Genomic DNA, 14648 nt, shown 5'->3' on the forward strand with positions numbered 1-14648 from the left:
GATATTTGACTATTTTGATCTAAAGACTTGAGTTTAGATTTAAAAAAAAAACTACTGCTGAGTGGTTTATAAGAAATATAGAAACAGAATTTATCAAATACAATTAGTATTTACTGTAAGATCTATATTTAAACTGTGCTAGCTTTATAATCATCTGTTTTAACAAGTTAAATGCAGTGGATTTCACTCAGTGGACTGGAAAATGCTGATATCTCTTGATGTTTATTTGGCACATTGTGGCTGCGGAGCAGATTCTTGTTTCCACCAAATTTAATGAGGAACATTGTGCAGCGCTAACGTGCAGCTTTGCTATGAGCAATGAATCTAGACTTGTTTCTCTTAATTCACCGGTCCAGTCAATCAAAATGTATTTAATAACAAGAGGATTTGAGCTTAATTCAACCTTTTTGGGTTATTATGAAAAGGTAAACACTATCTAAAGTTTGAGACTTTTTGTTTTGGTAGAAGTTTTAAATGATAACGTAAAATATATAAAAACGTAACACGTAACAATACCACTGATTTATGTTGCTCACAAATCCACCTGTGTAGAAACAAATGCAGCCTCTGTTAACATTATAACAATGTTTGTATAGTAAAACCTTCAACAACAAAGAGGCGTTTAGGGCATTTAGGATGTCGTACATGAACTAAACTGATAGACTGGATTCATCGAGCCTGAGGTGACAATTTTATTTTTATATCAAATTTTATTTTAAAGGTCCATAGTTTCCTTGTTCAAGATAAAAAAAATTTCAGATCTAATTTACAATATTTAGAACAATGTAAGAAAGAACCATGTAATCTGATACTAATTATAGTCAAGTAAATGTAAAAATAATTCATAGTTCATTTACAGTTAATTTCATTAATCATTGAAATGTCAAAAAATATCAAATTTGTTCACATCCTAAAGAATAAAGTGTCTGATAACAATAGAAAATGTATAAAATATATAAATACAGTGGTGTGAAAAAGTGTTTGCCCCCTTACTGATTTCTTATCTTTTTGCATGTTTGTCACACTGTAATGTTTCAGATCGTCAAACAAATTTATATATTAGTCAAAGATAACACAAGTAAACACATCATGCAGTTTTTAAATGAAGGTTTTTATTATTAAGGGAAAACAAAATCCAAAACTATAGATCCCTGTGTGAACAAGTGTTTGCCCCCCTGTCAAAACACTGGTTTATCGCACCTGAGTTCAATTTCTCTTGCCACACCTGTTCGCAATCAAGAAATCACTTAAATAGGACCTGCCTGACAAAGTGAAGTAGACCAAAAGATCCTCAAAAGCTAGACATCATGCCGAGATCCAAAGAAATTCAAAAACAAATGAGAAAGAGAATAATGGAGCTCTATCAGTCCGGAAAAGGTTATAAAGCCATTTCTAAAGCTTGGGGACTGCAGCGAACCACAGTGAGAGCCATTATCCACAAATGGCGAAAACATGGAACAGTGGAGAACCTTCCCAGGAGTGGCCAGCCGACCAAAATTACCCCAAGAGCGCAGCGACAACTCATCCAAGAGGTCACAAAAGACCCCACAACAACATCCAAAGAACTGCAGGCCTCACTTGCCTCAGTTAAGCTGAGTGTTCATGACTCCACCATAAGAAAGAGACTGGGCAAAAATGGTTTGCATGGCAGAGTTCCAAGACGAAAACCACTGCTGAGCAAAAAGAACATAAAGGCTCGTCTCAGTTTTGCCAGAAAACATCTTGATGATCCCCAAGACTTTTGGGATAATACTCTGTGGACAGACGAGACAAAAGTTGAACTTTTTGGAAGGTGTGTGTCCCATTATGTGTGGCGTAAAAGTAACACCGCATTTCAGAAAAAGAACATCATACCAACAGTAAAATATGGTGGTGGTAGTGGGATGGTCTGGGGCTGTTTTGCTGCTTCAGGCCCTGGAAGACATGCTGTGATAAGTGGAACCATGAATTCTGCTGTGTACCAAAATATCCTGAAGGAGAATGTCCGGCCATCCGTTTGTGACCTCAAGCTGAAGCGAACTTGGGTTCTGCAGCAGGACAATGATCCAAAGCACACCAGCAAGTCCACTTCTGAATGGCTGAAGAAAAACAAAATGAAGACTGGAGTGGCCTAGTCAACGTCATGACCTGAATCCAATTGAGATGCTGTGGCATGACCTTAAAAAGGCGGTTCATGCCCGAAAACCCTCCAATGTGGCTGACTTACAACCATTCTGCCAAGATGAGTGGGCCAAAATTCCTCCACAGCGCTGTGGAAGACTCATGGCAAGTTATCGAAAACGCTTGATTGCAGTTGTTGCTGCTAAGGGTGGCCCAACCAGTTATTAGGTTTAGGGGGCAAACACTTGTTCACACAGGGCTCTATAGTTTTGGATTTTGTTTTCCCTTAATAATAAAAACCTTCATTTAAAAACTGCATGATGTGTTTACTTGTGTTATCTTTGACTAATATATAAATTTGTTTGACGATCTGAAACATTACAGTGTGACAAACATGCAAAAAGATAAGAAATCAGTAAGGGGGCAAACACTTTTTCACACCACTGTATATATTTGGATTTAACTGGAGCATCAAGGTGCATCGTTCTTGACAGAAAATATTTCAACATACTTGTGAATTATTGAGAGATTGTAGACCTGTGAAATAAATCACAGAATATCTCATTTTCCTGAACTCAGTTTGGATTTTGGTGTTTCTGTTGAGCTCTGGAATAAAACAGGAACAAGGAACATTTACAACCATTATAGTAGACATTTAGTGAATTTTAACATTATGACACCTAAATGTTCCTTTTATTTTCAGCAGCTCTGTGATTTAGACTTTAAACTTAAAATCAAATGGAAAAGCTGTGAAGAAACGTGTTGACGTTGTGGATAATGTAGTCAGATGAGTTTTTGTTTCACCGTCTGTTTGTTCGTAAATACATGGAGATTTAATTTGTCGCATGCAGTGACTCAAACTGAGGGCTAAGTCATGGTTTCTGAGTTTCTAACTGAGAATGTTTCTTGATTTCACACCAGCTGAACCTCCTCACTCTGAATGTGCAGAATTATTTATTCTTATTTACTTACTATTTATTTTCATGATTCATATTCACAGGCTTGTTTATGACATCAGGGCTTTTTTTTAACTGGTGTGTCCAGTCTGACACGACACTCTTACCTGGATTTGAACTGTTCAAACTTAATTCAACAATGAACTTTAACAAATTTAAGTTACAGTCAGTTCAGGAAGTATTTCGACACCTTCATTTTCTGCACACTTTATTGTGTTGTAAATTGATCAATTTACTGTCCGACCAGACTGAGTAACTGGGCGAGAAGAGCCACGGTCTAGGAGGAGACCAAGAACCTGACGGTGTCTCTGACACAGCTTCGGCCATCTGCAGAGATGGAGAAGCTGCTGGAGGACAAACATCCCAACAGCTTCTCCATCATCAGGCCTCTATGATCAAGTGGTTGCACAGGAGCCAGTGTGAATGAAAAGCTGACAAAGCTGCTGGAGTTTGTCAGATGTCAAGAATGAACGTGGCCAGACACAGAGAGGCCCTGGAAGGAAACCCGAGACTGGGCTGACGGTTCACCTTTCAGCACCACAGTGACCTGAAGCAAACAGCCAAGACACTGGAGCGGCTTCAGGCCCAGTTGCTGCCTGTCGCTGAGGGGCCCCCAGCCAATGTCCAACCAACTCAGACCCCAGAGGACATCTGTTTCCCTTCTATTCTGATGAAGCTGAGAGTATCTGCAGGAAGAATGGGATCACCTGCCCAGATCCAAGTGTGCACGGCTTGGCGAGACTTAATGAAGAAGACTGAAGCTGTAATTGAGAGGAGCTGCAGACAAGATGGCGGGTTGCAACCAAGATTTGTGTTCTGTCAGCCTCGGCTGGAAGTTGTCGACTTTTTATGGAAGCTGGGTTACGGTTAGGGGTTAATGTTACCCCAAAGCCCAACTGTAGCCAGTGTTAACAACTTATTGCTAACATCATCTACTTCCTGCCCAGATCAGCAGTCCGCCATCTTGTCTGCAGCCAAGTTCTCTTTGTAACTGCTGCTACAGAGTCTGGATGCTTTAGTTCTTAGTTTTTAGAACAAAACATTTCACTTTGTAATTATTGATTATTTACTGTAGAAAATTAGATTTATTTCAAAATAAATGTCCAACAAGGTGTGCAGAAAGTGAAGGGGTCTGATACTGTGTAAAGCTGCTGGGAAAAAAACTATAAACTATATAAATATGTCATGAGTTTGTGTTGGGGAAAGGGTTTGGTTGCTGTATCTCTGTTCAAGCTTTGGATTTTTGTGGTTTATTGGCTAAATATTTTATGAAATCTGTATCTCACACCTGCATATTTAATCATATTTTATGTCCAGTAGCGTTTACAATTTTGGTCGCTGTATTTGTATTAGAAAACATGTGTATCAATATATATTTTCATCTGCTTTATGGTGTTGCTGTGAATAAATCAGATTTGAATATTTTTATTTGTGTTGTTGTGATTCAATAGTCACATTGAATTGCTGCTTTCAAAACCGCAAACAAGTGGCAGGAGAACACGACTGATGCATGTTTTTCCCACTTCCTCCCTGTTGTCCTGTGCTCATGCTGCTGAAACCTTCGACATCTCCTGATCAGTATAAAAACTGAGACTGTCAGATGAGTGGCGACGTATTCTGTTCTGCAGCTCTTCAGCAGGCCAGGAAATCAGTCTGGCCTGGGCTGTGGCAAGGTGTTTAACCCTTTAATCCAATCAGAGGAGCCGTCAGGTGGAGCTCTGCCCACAGGTGACACATGTGACCACTGTAGCTGAAAACCCATAACTGTCTGGAATGTAGTGATGTCAAAGTATAGAGTACAAGAAAAGGGAAATACTCAAAGTACAGATACCTCAAAAGTTGAGCAGGACTACATGTACTTAGCTACTTTCTATCTCTGATCATTTATGAGTTATATACATTTTAAATTAAACTTATTTTGATTCCACATGATGATATAAGTCTCAGGAAACTTGTGGTCATTTCATATACCGATTGTTAAAGACATCCTGTTGATTTTTGACCATTAGTGGGTGCACTTTACCAGAGGTGGAAAGTAACTAAGTACATTTACTCAAGTACTGTACTTAAGTACAATTTTGAGGTGCCTGTACTTTACTATTATCATTTTCTGCTACTTCATACTTTGACCACCACATTTTACAGAAAAATATTGTACTTTTTACTACATTGAATTCATAACTTTAGTTACTAGTTACTTTTCAGACTGAGATTAATTAAACAAAATGCACTATAACCGTAATATTTTATTGATCCCTGTGGTAAATTAACAAGCTACCCAGCAGTACGTAAAGTATATAAGCTTATGATAGTTCAAGTTAACTCGACTTTTACCAGCTTTAACGTTAAATGTGATGTGCACACTAATAGTCCAATAGATTAAAGTATTAATGTGAAATCTGCATAATCACTACTTTTTGTACTTTTATTGAAGTAACAATTTGAATAAAGGCTTTTTACTTATAACGGACTATTTTTACACTGTGCTATTGCTACTTATACTTAAGTAAACAATCCGAGTACTTCTTCCACCACTGCACGTCACGTGCACGCGGCCGGGCTAAAGTTGCCCAGGCAGCCCGTTTGCCCTCATTGACTGAGCTGCCCCCTAGTAGGAAAAAGTAGTGTAAATGCATAATAATAATGTTTTGTTTTTGTTGTTGTGGCCCCAAAAGACGCGGTTTAAAAAAATAAAAAATTGGAAAATTAAAAAAACAGCCCTTTGACCCATGTCACGTGACCTGTGCGTCCAACGGTCCAAACGTGACGTTCATGGTGTAGGAAGGCTACGGAGCAGGTGAGTACTTTCATATTGTGGAAGTAATTAAAGAAGAGTGAGACCATAACAGTAAAATGAATGTCTCCACATTTGTTTCCGAATATTGCGCAGCTTGTCACGTTTGCGTCACATCTCGTAGTATTGTGCTAGCTAGCTAGCTGTCACATGAGCCAATCTCGGCTAGCTAACTAGCTGGCTAATATATAAGCAGCTCTATGATAATAGCTAGCTTCGTTCATATCACAAACTAAATAAAATAATCTCTAACTAATCAAACTAACGTGGATACTAACTTCGTTTAGAAAGCAGTTCTTTACTACTTTCATATAGTCTAGCGAAGCCACCTAATGGAGAAGAGTAAGGAGACCACATAACAGTTTGGATCAATCAAAATTACATTTGTGATTACCATTATTTTTGGTGAGATAGCTTTATGATCACAAGCATCTTTTTTAAATGTGAGCAAGATGCCACTGCAGATGTGACAAAAATAAATGTGTATCAACCATATAAAGGCTACAAATGATCTATTCTTTTCAGTGTACAAACTTTACACTCTTATTTACATTGAAGCATATTTGTAATTAATTATATAGTACATTTTGCTGGTAGTCCACCAGAAGTCCACCCCTCTGGTGGGATCGAGGTGATCAAACTGATCCCAGTCCTGTGTTTTTGTTATTGAACTACCAAACATCCAGATGTGATCCACTCGGTCAGGGCTTACAGGTTTTGAACTCCTTGGCCCAAGTTAAAAAAAATAATGTAGCTGTTGTGAGATATTGGATGGTAAGGCCAGAAAATATGTCCATGAATTCTTGTGACATTGTAATTCTCCTGTATTCAGGCCATATTTTTACATATAAGCCCAGATGTAGACTGTTAGTCCTGTTCAGTTGCTGGGTTTCACCAGGAGTACTGAGTCAAGCCACCGTCAGCAGCATTGTGAAAATTCAGCTGCTACACTCAAGTGTTCAGTTGTTTTCCATGAAAGTCAGTGATTCATTTAACAGTTTTCAACAGAATATGCTGTGGACAATGCTTTTCTTAATTCTGAATTCTGTCATTCAATTTAAGATAAGACGGGAACCACGAGGCTCCAGACCAGAGTGAGGGAGACGCATCACACAGGTTCAGGTCTGTTCCACCTTTTATACTAAAGAGCTTCTTTAAAATGCTCTAACTGGACAGAGGGTGAGCCAACAAACACGAGACTGTGCACAGCTGCATGAGTTGGGACAAAAAAAAAGGATAATTGACAAATGTGACATTGATTAGTTAAATGACCAGACTTTAAACCATTCAGGTCCACGCTGACACACGATGCCCAAGTAGCCTTTTCAGGTTCGAGTCCCTCATTGTCTGTGCATGTACCAGCCTTTATTTGTCAAACTGTGTAGTATGATGCTAGAGAAGCAGTAAAACAGTTTATATTGACTTCTTTGCCCTGTTATTCCACATCATATCTTAGAGTAAAATGTTATTTCTAATTAATTTTAGGTCATTAAACTAGAACATTTAAAATATGTAAACAAAAATGCAAAACAAAACTATTCTTTTTCTGTTTTATTTCATTTTAGAACAAGAAATTCAAGAGCAGATGGTGAAACAAACAGAATGTCGCATTCACAGTCAGCAAAAAACATTACATTTCAGCCAGGGTTGAGCAGAACAACAGGAATCAGATCAACCATTTGGAAAAGTGGACAGAGTATTTACACCAGTCTGAAGCAATGTTAATAAAAAAAGAAGTTATGAAAAGATGTACACTGGAAAAGGAGCTCCAACAGAATCAACTGCAGCTTCAAAAAGCAACAATGACGTATCAGAAGGCAAAGCCCTCTTTAAAGAGCTCAGGATGACTTGTCTAAAGGTCTTATAATCAAATGAAAGTGGAATCTAGTGAAACCTGGGCAGGTCACAAGAAACTCTACACCGGATCCTCAAAAAGGAACGTGCCTGTACAGATTGCAGAGGAACCCACCCTCCCTCAGGTTGGAGCCCGTCGTTGTCTGTGCATGTACGGGCCTTTACTTATCAAACTGTATAGTATGATGCTACAGAGAAGTTATCAGTTTATTAGGGACACCCAGTTCAAGCTAAGTCAGTCTAATCCAGCAGTAAATCCTCCTCCATGATTCAGAAGCAGCTACATTGGCCAGGTGTGTTGGACACACAAGTAATTTGACTCTGGTACCAAAGGTGTGAAGGTGAAGATGTTCGGTTTGTGTTTTGGAGGCCTGAGTTTGTGCTGCTGTTCAACTGTACGGTGTTGTACAGAGGTTTTTTTGTTATTGAGTCAAGCCCAGAAACACCTGTGACACAGTCGTCGAACAGCAGCACAAATCCCAGCCTCCACAACACAAACCGAATGTTATCGCCTTCAAGAAGGAGCAGTTACTGCAGGTTAGACTGACTTAGGTTTAGCTGGGTGTTCTTAATAAACTGATATATTAAAATATCCTTTCCTGTTATTTTGCAGAATTTAGTACAACACTGATACGATTCTATCTTAAATCAATGTCAGATCTATTCGTGTTCACCCTGATCATGACAAGATCATTGAAATGAAAAGACTAAAACCTCACGATTCCTGAATCTATTGGCTCCAGCAAATGTAGTTATCAGCCAGAAAGCAGAGGTGTGCTCTGATCCAGTCCTAAGGAACACTCCCCTTACAGAGACTACAGTTGACCATTTGCCTCTGATCAGCTTGTTCATCTGTGCCACACACCTCCAGTGTTGTTCAGAAACTATTAAAACACACCACATCGCTGGGTGACGCTTCCTTATTACGAAACACCAGACCCTGATATTTAAGAATATCCAGAGACCTTGTGCACGGGCCGTGACTTCTGCCACTTTAGATGTTGTAAAAAGTTATGCCCTCTCAAAGCCTACGGGACGTTTAAAAATAAAAATCAGGGTCTGTTGTTTAGTAATGAGGAAACTTCGCCCAGTGCAGCAGTGTGTTTCTCTCAGGTGTTTTATAGGGCTGCATGTGAATGTGACTTAGAGCCGTGTGTGATCTCAGTCTCACATGACAATGACTGTTTGCATTAGCAGGGAGATACCTTGCATCAAAGGAAGCGCTCCCTTTTCCTCACTAAGCCGCCTTAAATAGCAGGATTGTGTTACAACAGGTGACAGGCTGTAGGTCAGGAAGTCTGACACTGAAGGATAATCTGCGCCACCCTGCAACTGTTTTTCCAGTGTAGCAGCTGAGGCAGAAATAAATCACTTTGTGTCATTAGTTAACACAGTGAGGAAGGTTCAAGGATTGAATTGTCAATTCATCAAATGTGCAGGACATAGAAAAAAATCTAAATACCGTTTCTGTCTCACCAGTGTTTGGTGCCATAACATTTAAGAAGTAAACTAGAAATGAACAGAATAGAAGAAGAACTGGATTGACGTAATTAGGATAAATCTAAACTAACTCAGTCGTGTACAGTCAGTGACAGTAGTGCAAACAATCAGACTGTCAAATGGTTGGTGATGAGGTGCAAATAGCATAGGAAAAGGGAGCGCTTGGTTTGATGCAGGGGATCTCCCTGCTAATGCAAAAACAGTAGATCCTTTGAGATCGCACAGGGATCTAAATCACACTCGCATAAAGATTTATTCTGTGCTGCTGTTTCTGAACGATGGAGGTCTGTGGCACAAACGAATAAGCTGATCCAGTTCTGATTAACCATGAGGAAAAGCACAGCACCATCAGTTTGTCCTTGTATGGGAGTGTTTAAAATACTGTTAGTATAGAAAGGTGACTGGCCTTATTAACACACTTCTACTGGCACACAGGTGTCAAACTGTAGTAATGTCAGTGTTATATTGAAGATTGTTGTCGCTGCTTAGAGAACTGAGTTCTGCACAAATGAGAACTGATTAAAACACATGAACATTTGTTTATTTACAGCATAATAATGGCAACATTTCAAATCCAAACAGATGATTTCAGATTTCATAACTGATGTGAACATTTTTCAGTAACTTGAAGCTGAACGTCAACACCAGCTGGAAAAAAAAAGTCTCTAGCAACTTTAAAAACAAATGAGGAAAAAAAAGAGAATAGAAATAAATCTGAGCTCACGTGTCGACTTAAAAATCCAATTAAACAAAGCAGTGGGATCACGAGGGGAGTCCTGCAGCCAGGATGCTGCCCAGCAGCGTTCGATCCTTCAGGGCATTTTCAACATCTTTCTCCTCGATCTTCAGAAACACCTGCAGACGACACAAACTTTAATTTTTTGGGAAAAAAAACTGTTTCTTTGCTGCCACAATAACAGTTTTCCATTTCACTCTGTCACAGCAGGGCCTAGGTTTACGTGGAGAGACCGGAGTCGTGCACCTTGGTGAGACGAGCCTCTCTGGCTTTCTTCAGAGCGACGATCCCTCGACTCTCCAGCAGACTGCAGAGTGACAGACACTCGCCCTGACCCGCCGCAGACACCTGCCTCTGAGCGCACAGACGACTGTAAACCTCATGCAGCTGGAACAAAAACACACACATTGGTTTATTTACTCTGAATGTTTGAAGGCGCTGCCCACTGTAACGTTTGTTTCCTCCTCAGGGTCTCAGCCCCACGTGATGGTCGTCATCACCTTCCCGAGGACGATCTCTTTGCTCTTCCCATTGCGAATGAGCAGCAGGAGGCAGCAGATGAGCAGCTTCTGCTGCAGCGGGAAACTCTCTCCCTCTGAGCTGCCGCTCTGAGACGCCATGCGGTCGCCGTACACCTCCGACAGCACCCGCGCCACCTGAGGGAGGCTGACCCGAGATGCTGCACACAGAGGACAGGAAATGCTTCAGTTAGTGTCTGGAACAAGCTCAGCGTCTTGTTGCTTTAGACCACATTTCATCAGAAGTCTGAATTTTTAGGAGTGTAAACTTTAAGTAACTCAGTGTGAACATTTCTGTTCCTGCCACCAGAACAATATTAGTGATGTGTTCGTAGCAACAGCAGTGAAGAGGACAAACCACAGCCTCACTCACCATTAGATTCACTTTGTGAATCGCCTGCTTTCTTCCTTTCGTCAGACTCCACGAGCTCAACTGCTCTCCTGGGAAATAAGGAAATGAAAATGACTCTAGTGTTGAACAAACTGAACATGGTGTAGTTCAACAGCAACCACCAATCTATAGAGATGTTCTTTAGGTAAAAAGAACAAACACTTGACTTTCAATGTTTGACTGGTTTTAAAACTATTTTATCTGTTTTTAAAAAAAGGCACATTGCTGCAACTGTATGTCTAAGACCATTCTTTGTTCTTAAACTGAGAACAAAATTAAAAAATGTTCCATCAAGATACTTCAGAAAATCATTTAACGAGAAGTGCATGTGCAAGGTGAAGTATTTACCTGCAGATGTCCAGAGCCTTCCGGGCGTCTCCTGACACTGCCGACACTTTCCTGGCACAGAACTGGACCGCTGAGGCGTCCAGGACCCCTTCAGCCGACGCCTGAGAGGAGGACACACAGTAAAGACTCACAAAGTTCAGAAAATTAAAAACTCATATTACTTTATTGTATCTGAGGTGTCTATTTCCTTCTCGGGGGTCACCTGTGCCAGTCTGTCCTGTACGATGGCGGCAAGCTCCTGGCGGCTGTATGGAGGGAAATGTAACAGCAGGGGGCAACAGTGAGGGCGAGCCTGCAGTCTGGGCAGGATGCGGTCGGTCAGATCCAGAGCATTGGCAATACCTGCAGAAATATCACAGCTCAGTCAGTGCACGTGGCACAATACGGAGTAAAAAGATGAAGAACTGAGGATGCACCAACGGACACCATGTTTTATATTACACTACTGTGCTCTGGTTTGTTGGGCCAAGACTGTTAGGCTGCAGTCACATCACAGTTGAAATGACCTGAATTTCTCTTCCAATAGCTGTAAAATAACTGCTTCAAGTTTCTTTGAGACTCTTAAACCATTTTATCTCAGGAGAGATGTAGATTGGAGGTTTTTCTCACCGATGAGACAGAGGCGAGACTGCGGCAGGTACGGCCACTCAAAGACGGTGTAGAGCACGTCCTGAGCTTTACTGTCCAGCTGGTCCATCTCATCCAGGACCAGAAGCCTGAGGAGGACAGAGAGATGGAGTCAGTCTCTCCTGGTGTCTGTTATTACTGAGTCACATCTCCATAAGTTAGTATAAAAAGTTTGTTTTCCCCAATAAAGACCCAATTTGCCTAAAACAAAACAAAGCTGACGATTTATTTCCTAGTGAAACAAAACCAAGATGACTCTGAAGCTGTAACCTGCAAAGTTTCTGATGCTTTTGCTTCATGATTGATGTTATTTAACGATGTGTTGCTAGTTAATGAGCTGATTGATGGCCCATGATGATACTGTCGGAGCTACCGTCCACTTGCGACAACACTGGCAGCAGGAGATGTGTGTGTTCACAAACTATCCTCTGTTTGGGAAGAGCCTCTGGTTTTATCATTCTGAAATAATTACAGACTATTTGGAGTTATGAGGGGCGACGGGCTAATCTAGAGGTAGCCAAGCTGGAAACAAGCTAAATGAGCAGCCATGGGCTCTTTAAACTAAATGATTATTTCAGTACTGCTGGAGACCAAGTAGTGATGGCTGTTGCTGTGCAAAGAAAACACTGAACTACAATTCTCTACATGACAAAAAATGGTTAAAATCCCTAAATCTGAAAGTAGACAGAAAAAATGGTTAAAATCCCTAAATCTGAGCCTCTCCCCAACTGCTCAGTGTGTTTGGGACAAGGGCTTTTTTTAGGTGATCAGGTTTCTCATAAGCTAATTATTTCATGTACAAAAGCCTTCATCGCTACATGACACAGATTCCTGCCTGTTTACTCACACCATGGGCCCTGGGGCCGTCAGGGACCTCTGTAGCCCCTTCTGTCCGCCGGACACTCTCAGCTTGTCGGCCAGCAGGGGGAAGATGGCGTGGGAGCTGCGCAGACTCATACAGTTCACCAGCACCGTCTGGACTGAGGACAGCTCAGCCTGACAGGGACAGGAAGAACAAACAGGCTGTTTAACTGGACAACACAGTCACAAATAGTCACGCTTTCCTCCTTGAGACACCACAGAGGCACAGAACTGAAGTAAGAGCCACTGATCTCTGCTCTGTTTACACGAGCTTCTCGTGCTTCAGAAAATAATGTTCTGGAGCCGTTTGTAGAAAACAGGTCTCCCATGTTTCCTAAACGCCACCCAATGCAGCACCGGGGTGTTTAGTAATGTTTAATAATCTATAGCACAGAGCAATAAGCTACACCAGGTTCTGGCTTCACACACATTACAGTGAGTACACCACATCCACCGTGGCCGTTGGTGTCTGGATGGGATCTGTTTAAAATCACCAGCCTTATCCAACCCACACCTTCCTGCAGTGACCCTGGGTTTCCAGTAGGTGCCAGTAAAGCTCCACATCTGTTTGTCCAGCACAACAAACTCCCTCACTGTGACCCCCTTGTGTCTCCTCAGAGTTTCTGAAGCTCTGCTGGTAAACTACCTTCATCTCCTGCAGGACACGGTTGAGGCAGGCCGTCTTGCCGGTCCCTGGGGCCCCAGAGATGTATAGGCTGCCAGGGAGACGCTGCAGCACCTTCTCCTCTAGGAAGGAGCAGACAGATGCCCGTTCGGCCTCTCTGGACAGGAGCCGCTCGGGAACGGCGGTGTGGAGCGCCCGCTTCATGAAACCTCGAGTCTGGAGGAGAAGCAGCAGGGTTAATAACGCAGCCAACAGAAGTGAAGCCAGATCCAGCATACGCTAACAAATAACCACTGCTGTTAAGCTGACTGGACACATTTAAGGCCGAGCTCTGTGTGGATGCTCAGTTTACTGAGGAAGATGATGTGGAACAGAAACTCTGCAACTGAAGCTGCTATCCGTTCACTCCAGTCTCTGACTTTAGAAAAGGACTTTGGTAGAGCTGGAACCGGTCACTGTTGGTCTTCACAAGTTAAAGTCCGTTTTAATTATCAGATCTAAAATGTCAGAAACATCAGAAAAAGTGAATTTCATCACATGTAACCTAAAATAAATCAATTAAAATACTTGTAGTGAATAATTCCCAGGTTGGATCAGAGCTGAATCACTCAATCGGTGGACAGGAAGTTAACTCTTCTTCTACTTTGACACTCGATTAAATGTTTCAATTAGTTTTAAACTAAACTTTCATGGTTCCAGCTTCTTGAACATGAGTATTATCTGATTTCTTCAAGTTCGTGGGAACCTGCAAAACTTGTTTAACCATTTTCTGACATTATATGGACCAAACAATTGGCCGATCAATCTAAAGGTCAGATAAATAATTAGTTGTGGCCCCAACGTGGATTTTGCTGTCCAGTAGCAGAAAACTGGACTTTAAGGGCAGACACTTGAGCTCTCACTTTCTGCAAACAGCCGAGCGACAGGCGGCCTCTTCTCACAGCGGTAGCGGACAGGACTTCCAGCAGGTGTTTCCTGTCGCCTCGGAGACGATCTGACAGTGGGAGAAAACAGCTGTCGGTGAGCTGAGACTGGCGAGTTCTCATCAAAGCTGAGCTTTAGTGGCGAGGCCAGAGCTGGTTTGCTCTGCTTCGGAGGTGAACCCAGCAGGTTACAGCCGTTGTCATCACCTTAGGAGAGAAAACACATGATCGTTGATTATTTAACTTGTCAGGTGAAGTAGAGGAGCTCACCATCTGGTTTCCTGTCTGGAGTTTCTTACCTGTGCGTTTTCATGGGCTGAGAGGAAGCCGGGTGTGGAGACCAGGAGAGGAGGGTGTTGGCGGCGGAGCTGCAGGACGTCTGGGTGACAGAGGAGATGGCGGCTGGCTGGTTGGT

At 41.7% G+C, this 14648-nt stretch overlaps 1 protein-coding gene and 1 long non-coding RNA gene across 2 annotated transcripts; one reads left to right on the top strand and one right to left on the bottom strand.

The window, feature by feature from the left end:
• The first annotated feature begins 5715 nt into the window (after window positions 1-5715).
• Window positions 5716-8757, top strand: LOC109974813 (uncharacterized). The gene is made up of 4 exons (XR_002277028.1): window positions 5716-5853; window positions 6315-6316; window positions 6913-6972; window positions 7416-8757. It is a non-coding gene; the product is annotated as an uncharacterized LOC109974813 (long non-coding RNA).
• Window positions 8758-9723: 966 nt separating this feature from the next.
• Window positions 9724-14639, bottom strand: cdc6 (cell division cycle 6 homolog (S. cerevisiae); the record flags this gene model as incomplete). The annotated part of the gene is given in 12 exon segments (XM_020625196.1): window positions 9724-10059; window positions 10187-10327; window positions 10441-10619; window positions 10832-10899; window positions 11198-11298; window positions 11400-11539; window positions 11807-11913; window positions 12672-12820; window positions 13332-13508; window positions 13510-13526; window positions 14213-14440; window positions 14533-14639. Coding segments are annotated over 12 exon segments (1507 nt in total), but the record flags the coding sequence as incomplete, so codon positions are not given.
• Between the last annotated feature and the right edge of the window lie 9 nt (window positions 14640-14648).

The sequence above is a fragment of the Monopterus albus genome, unplaced genomic scaffold (genome assembly GCF_001952655.1).
Source record: "Monopterus albus unplaced genomic scaffold, M_albus_1.0 scaffold349.1, whole genome shotgun sequence".
Lineage (NCBI taxonomy): Eukaryota > Metazoa > Chordata > Actinopteri > Synbranchiformes > Synbranchidae > Monopterus > Monopterus albus.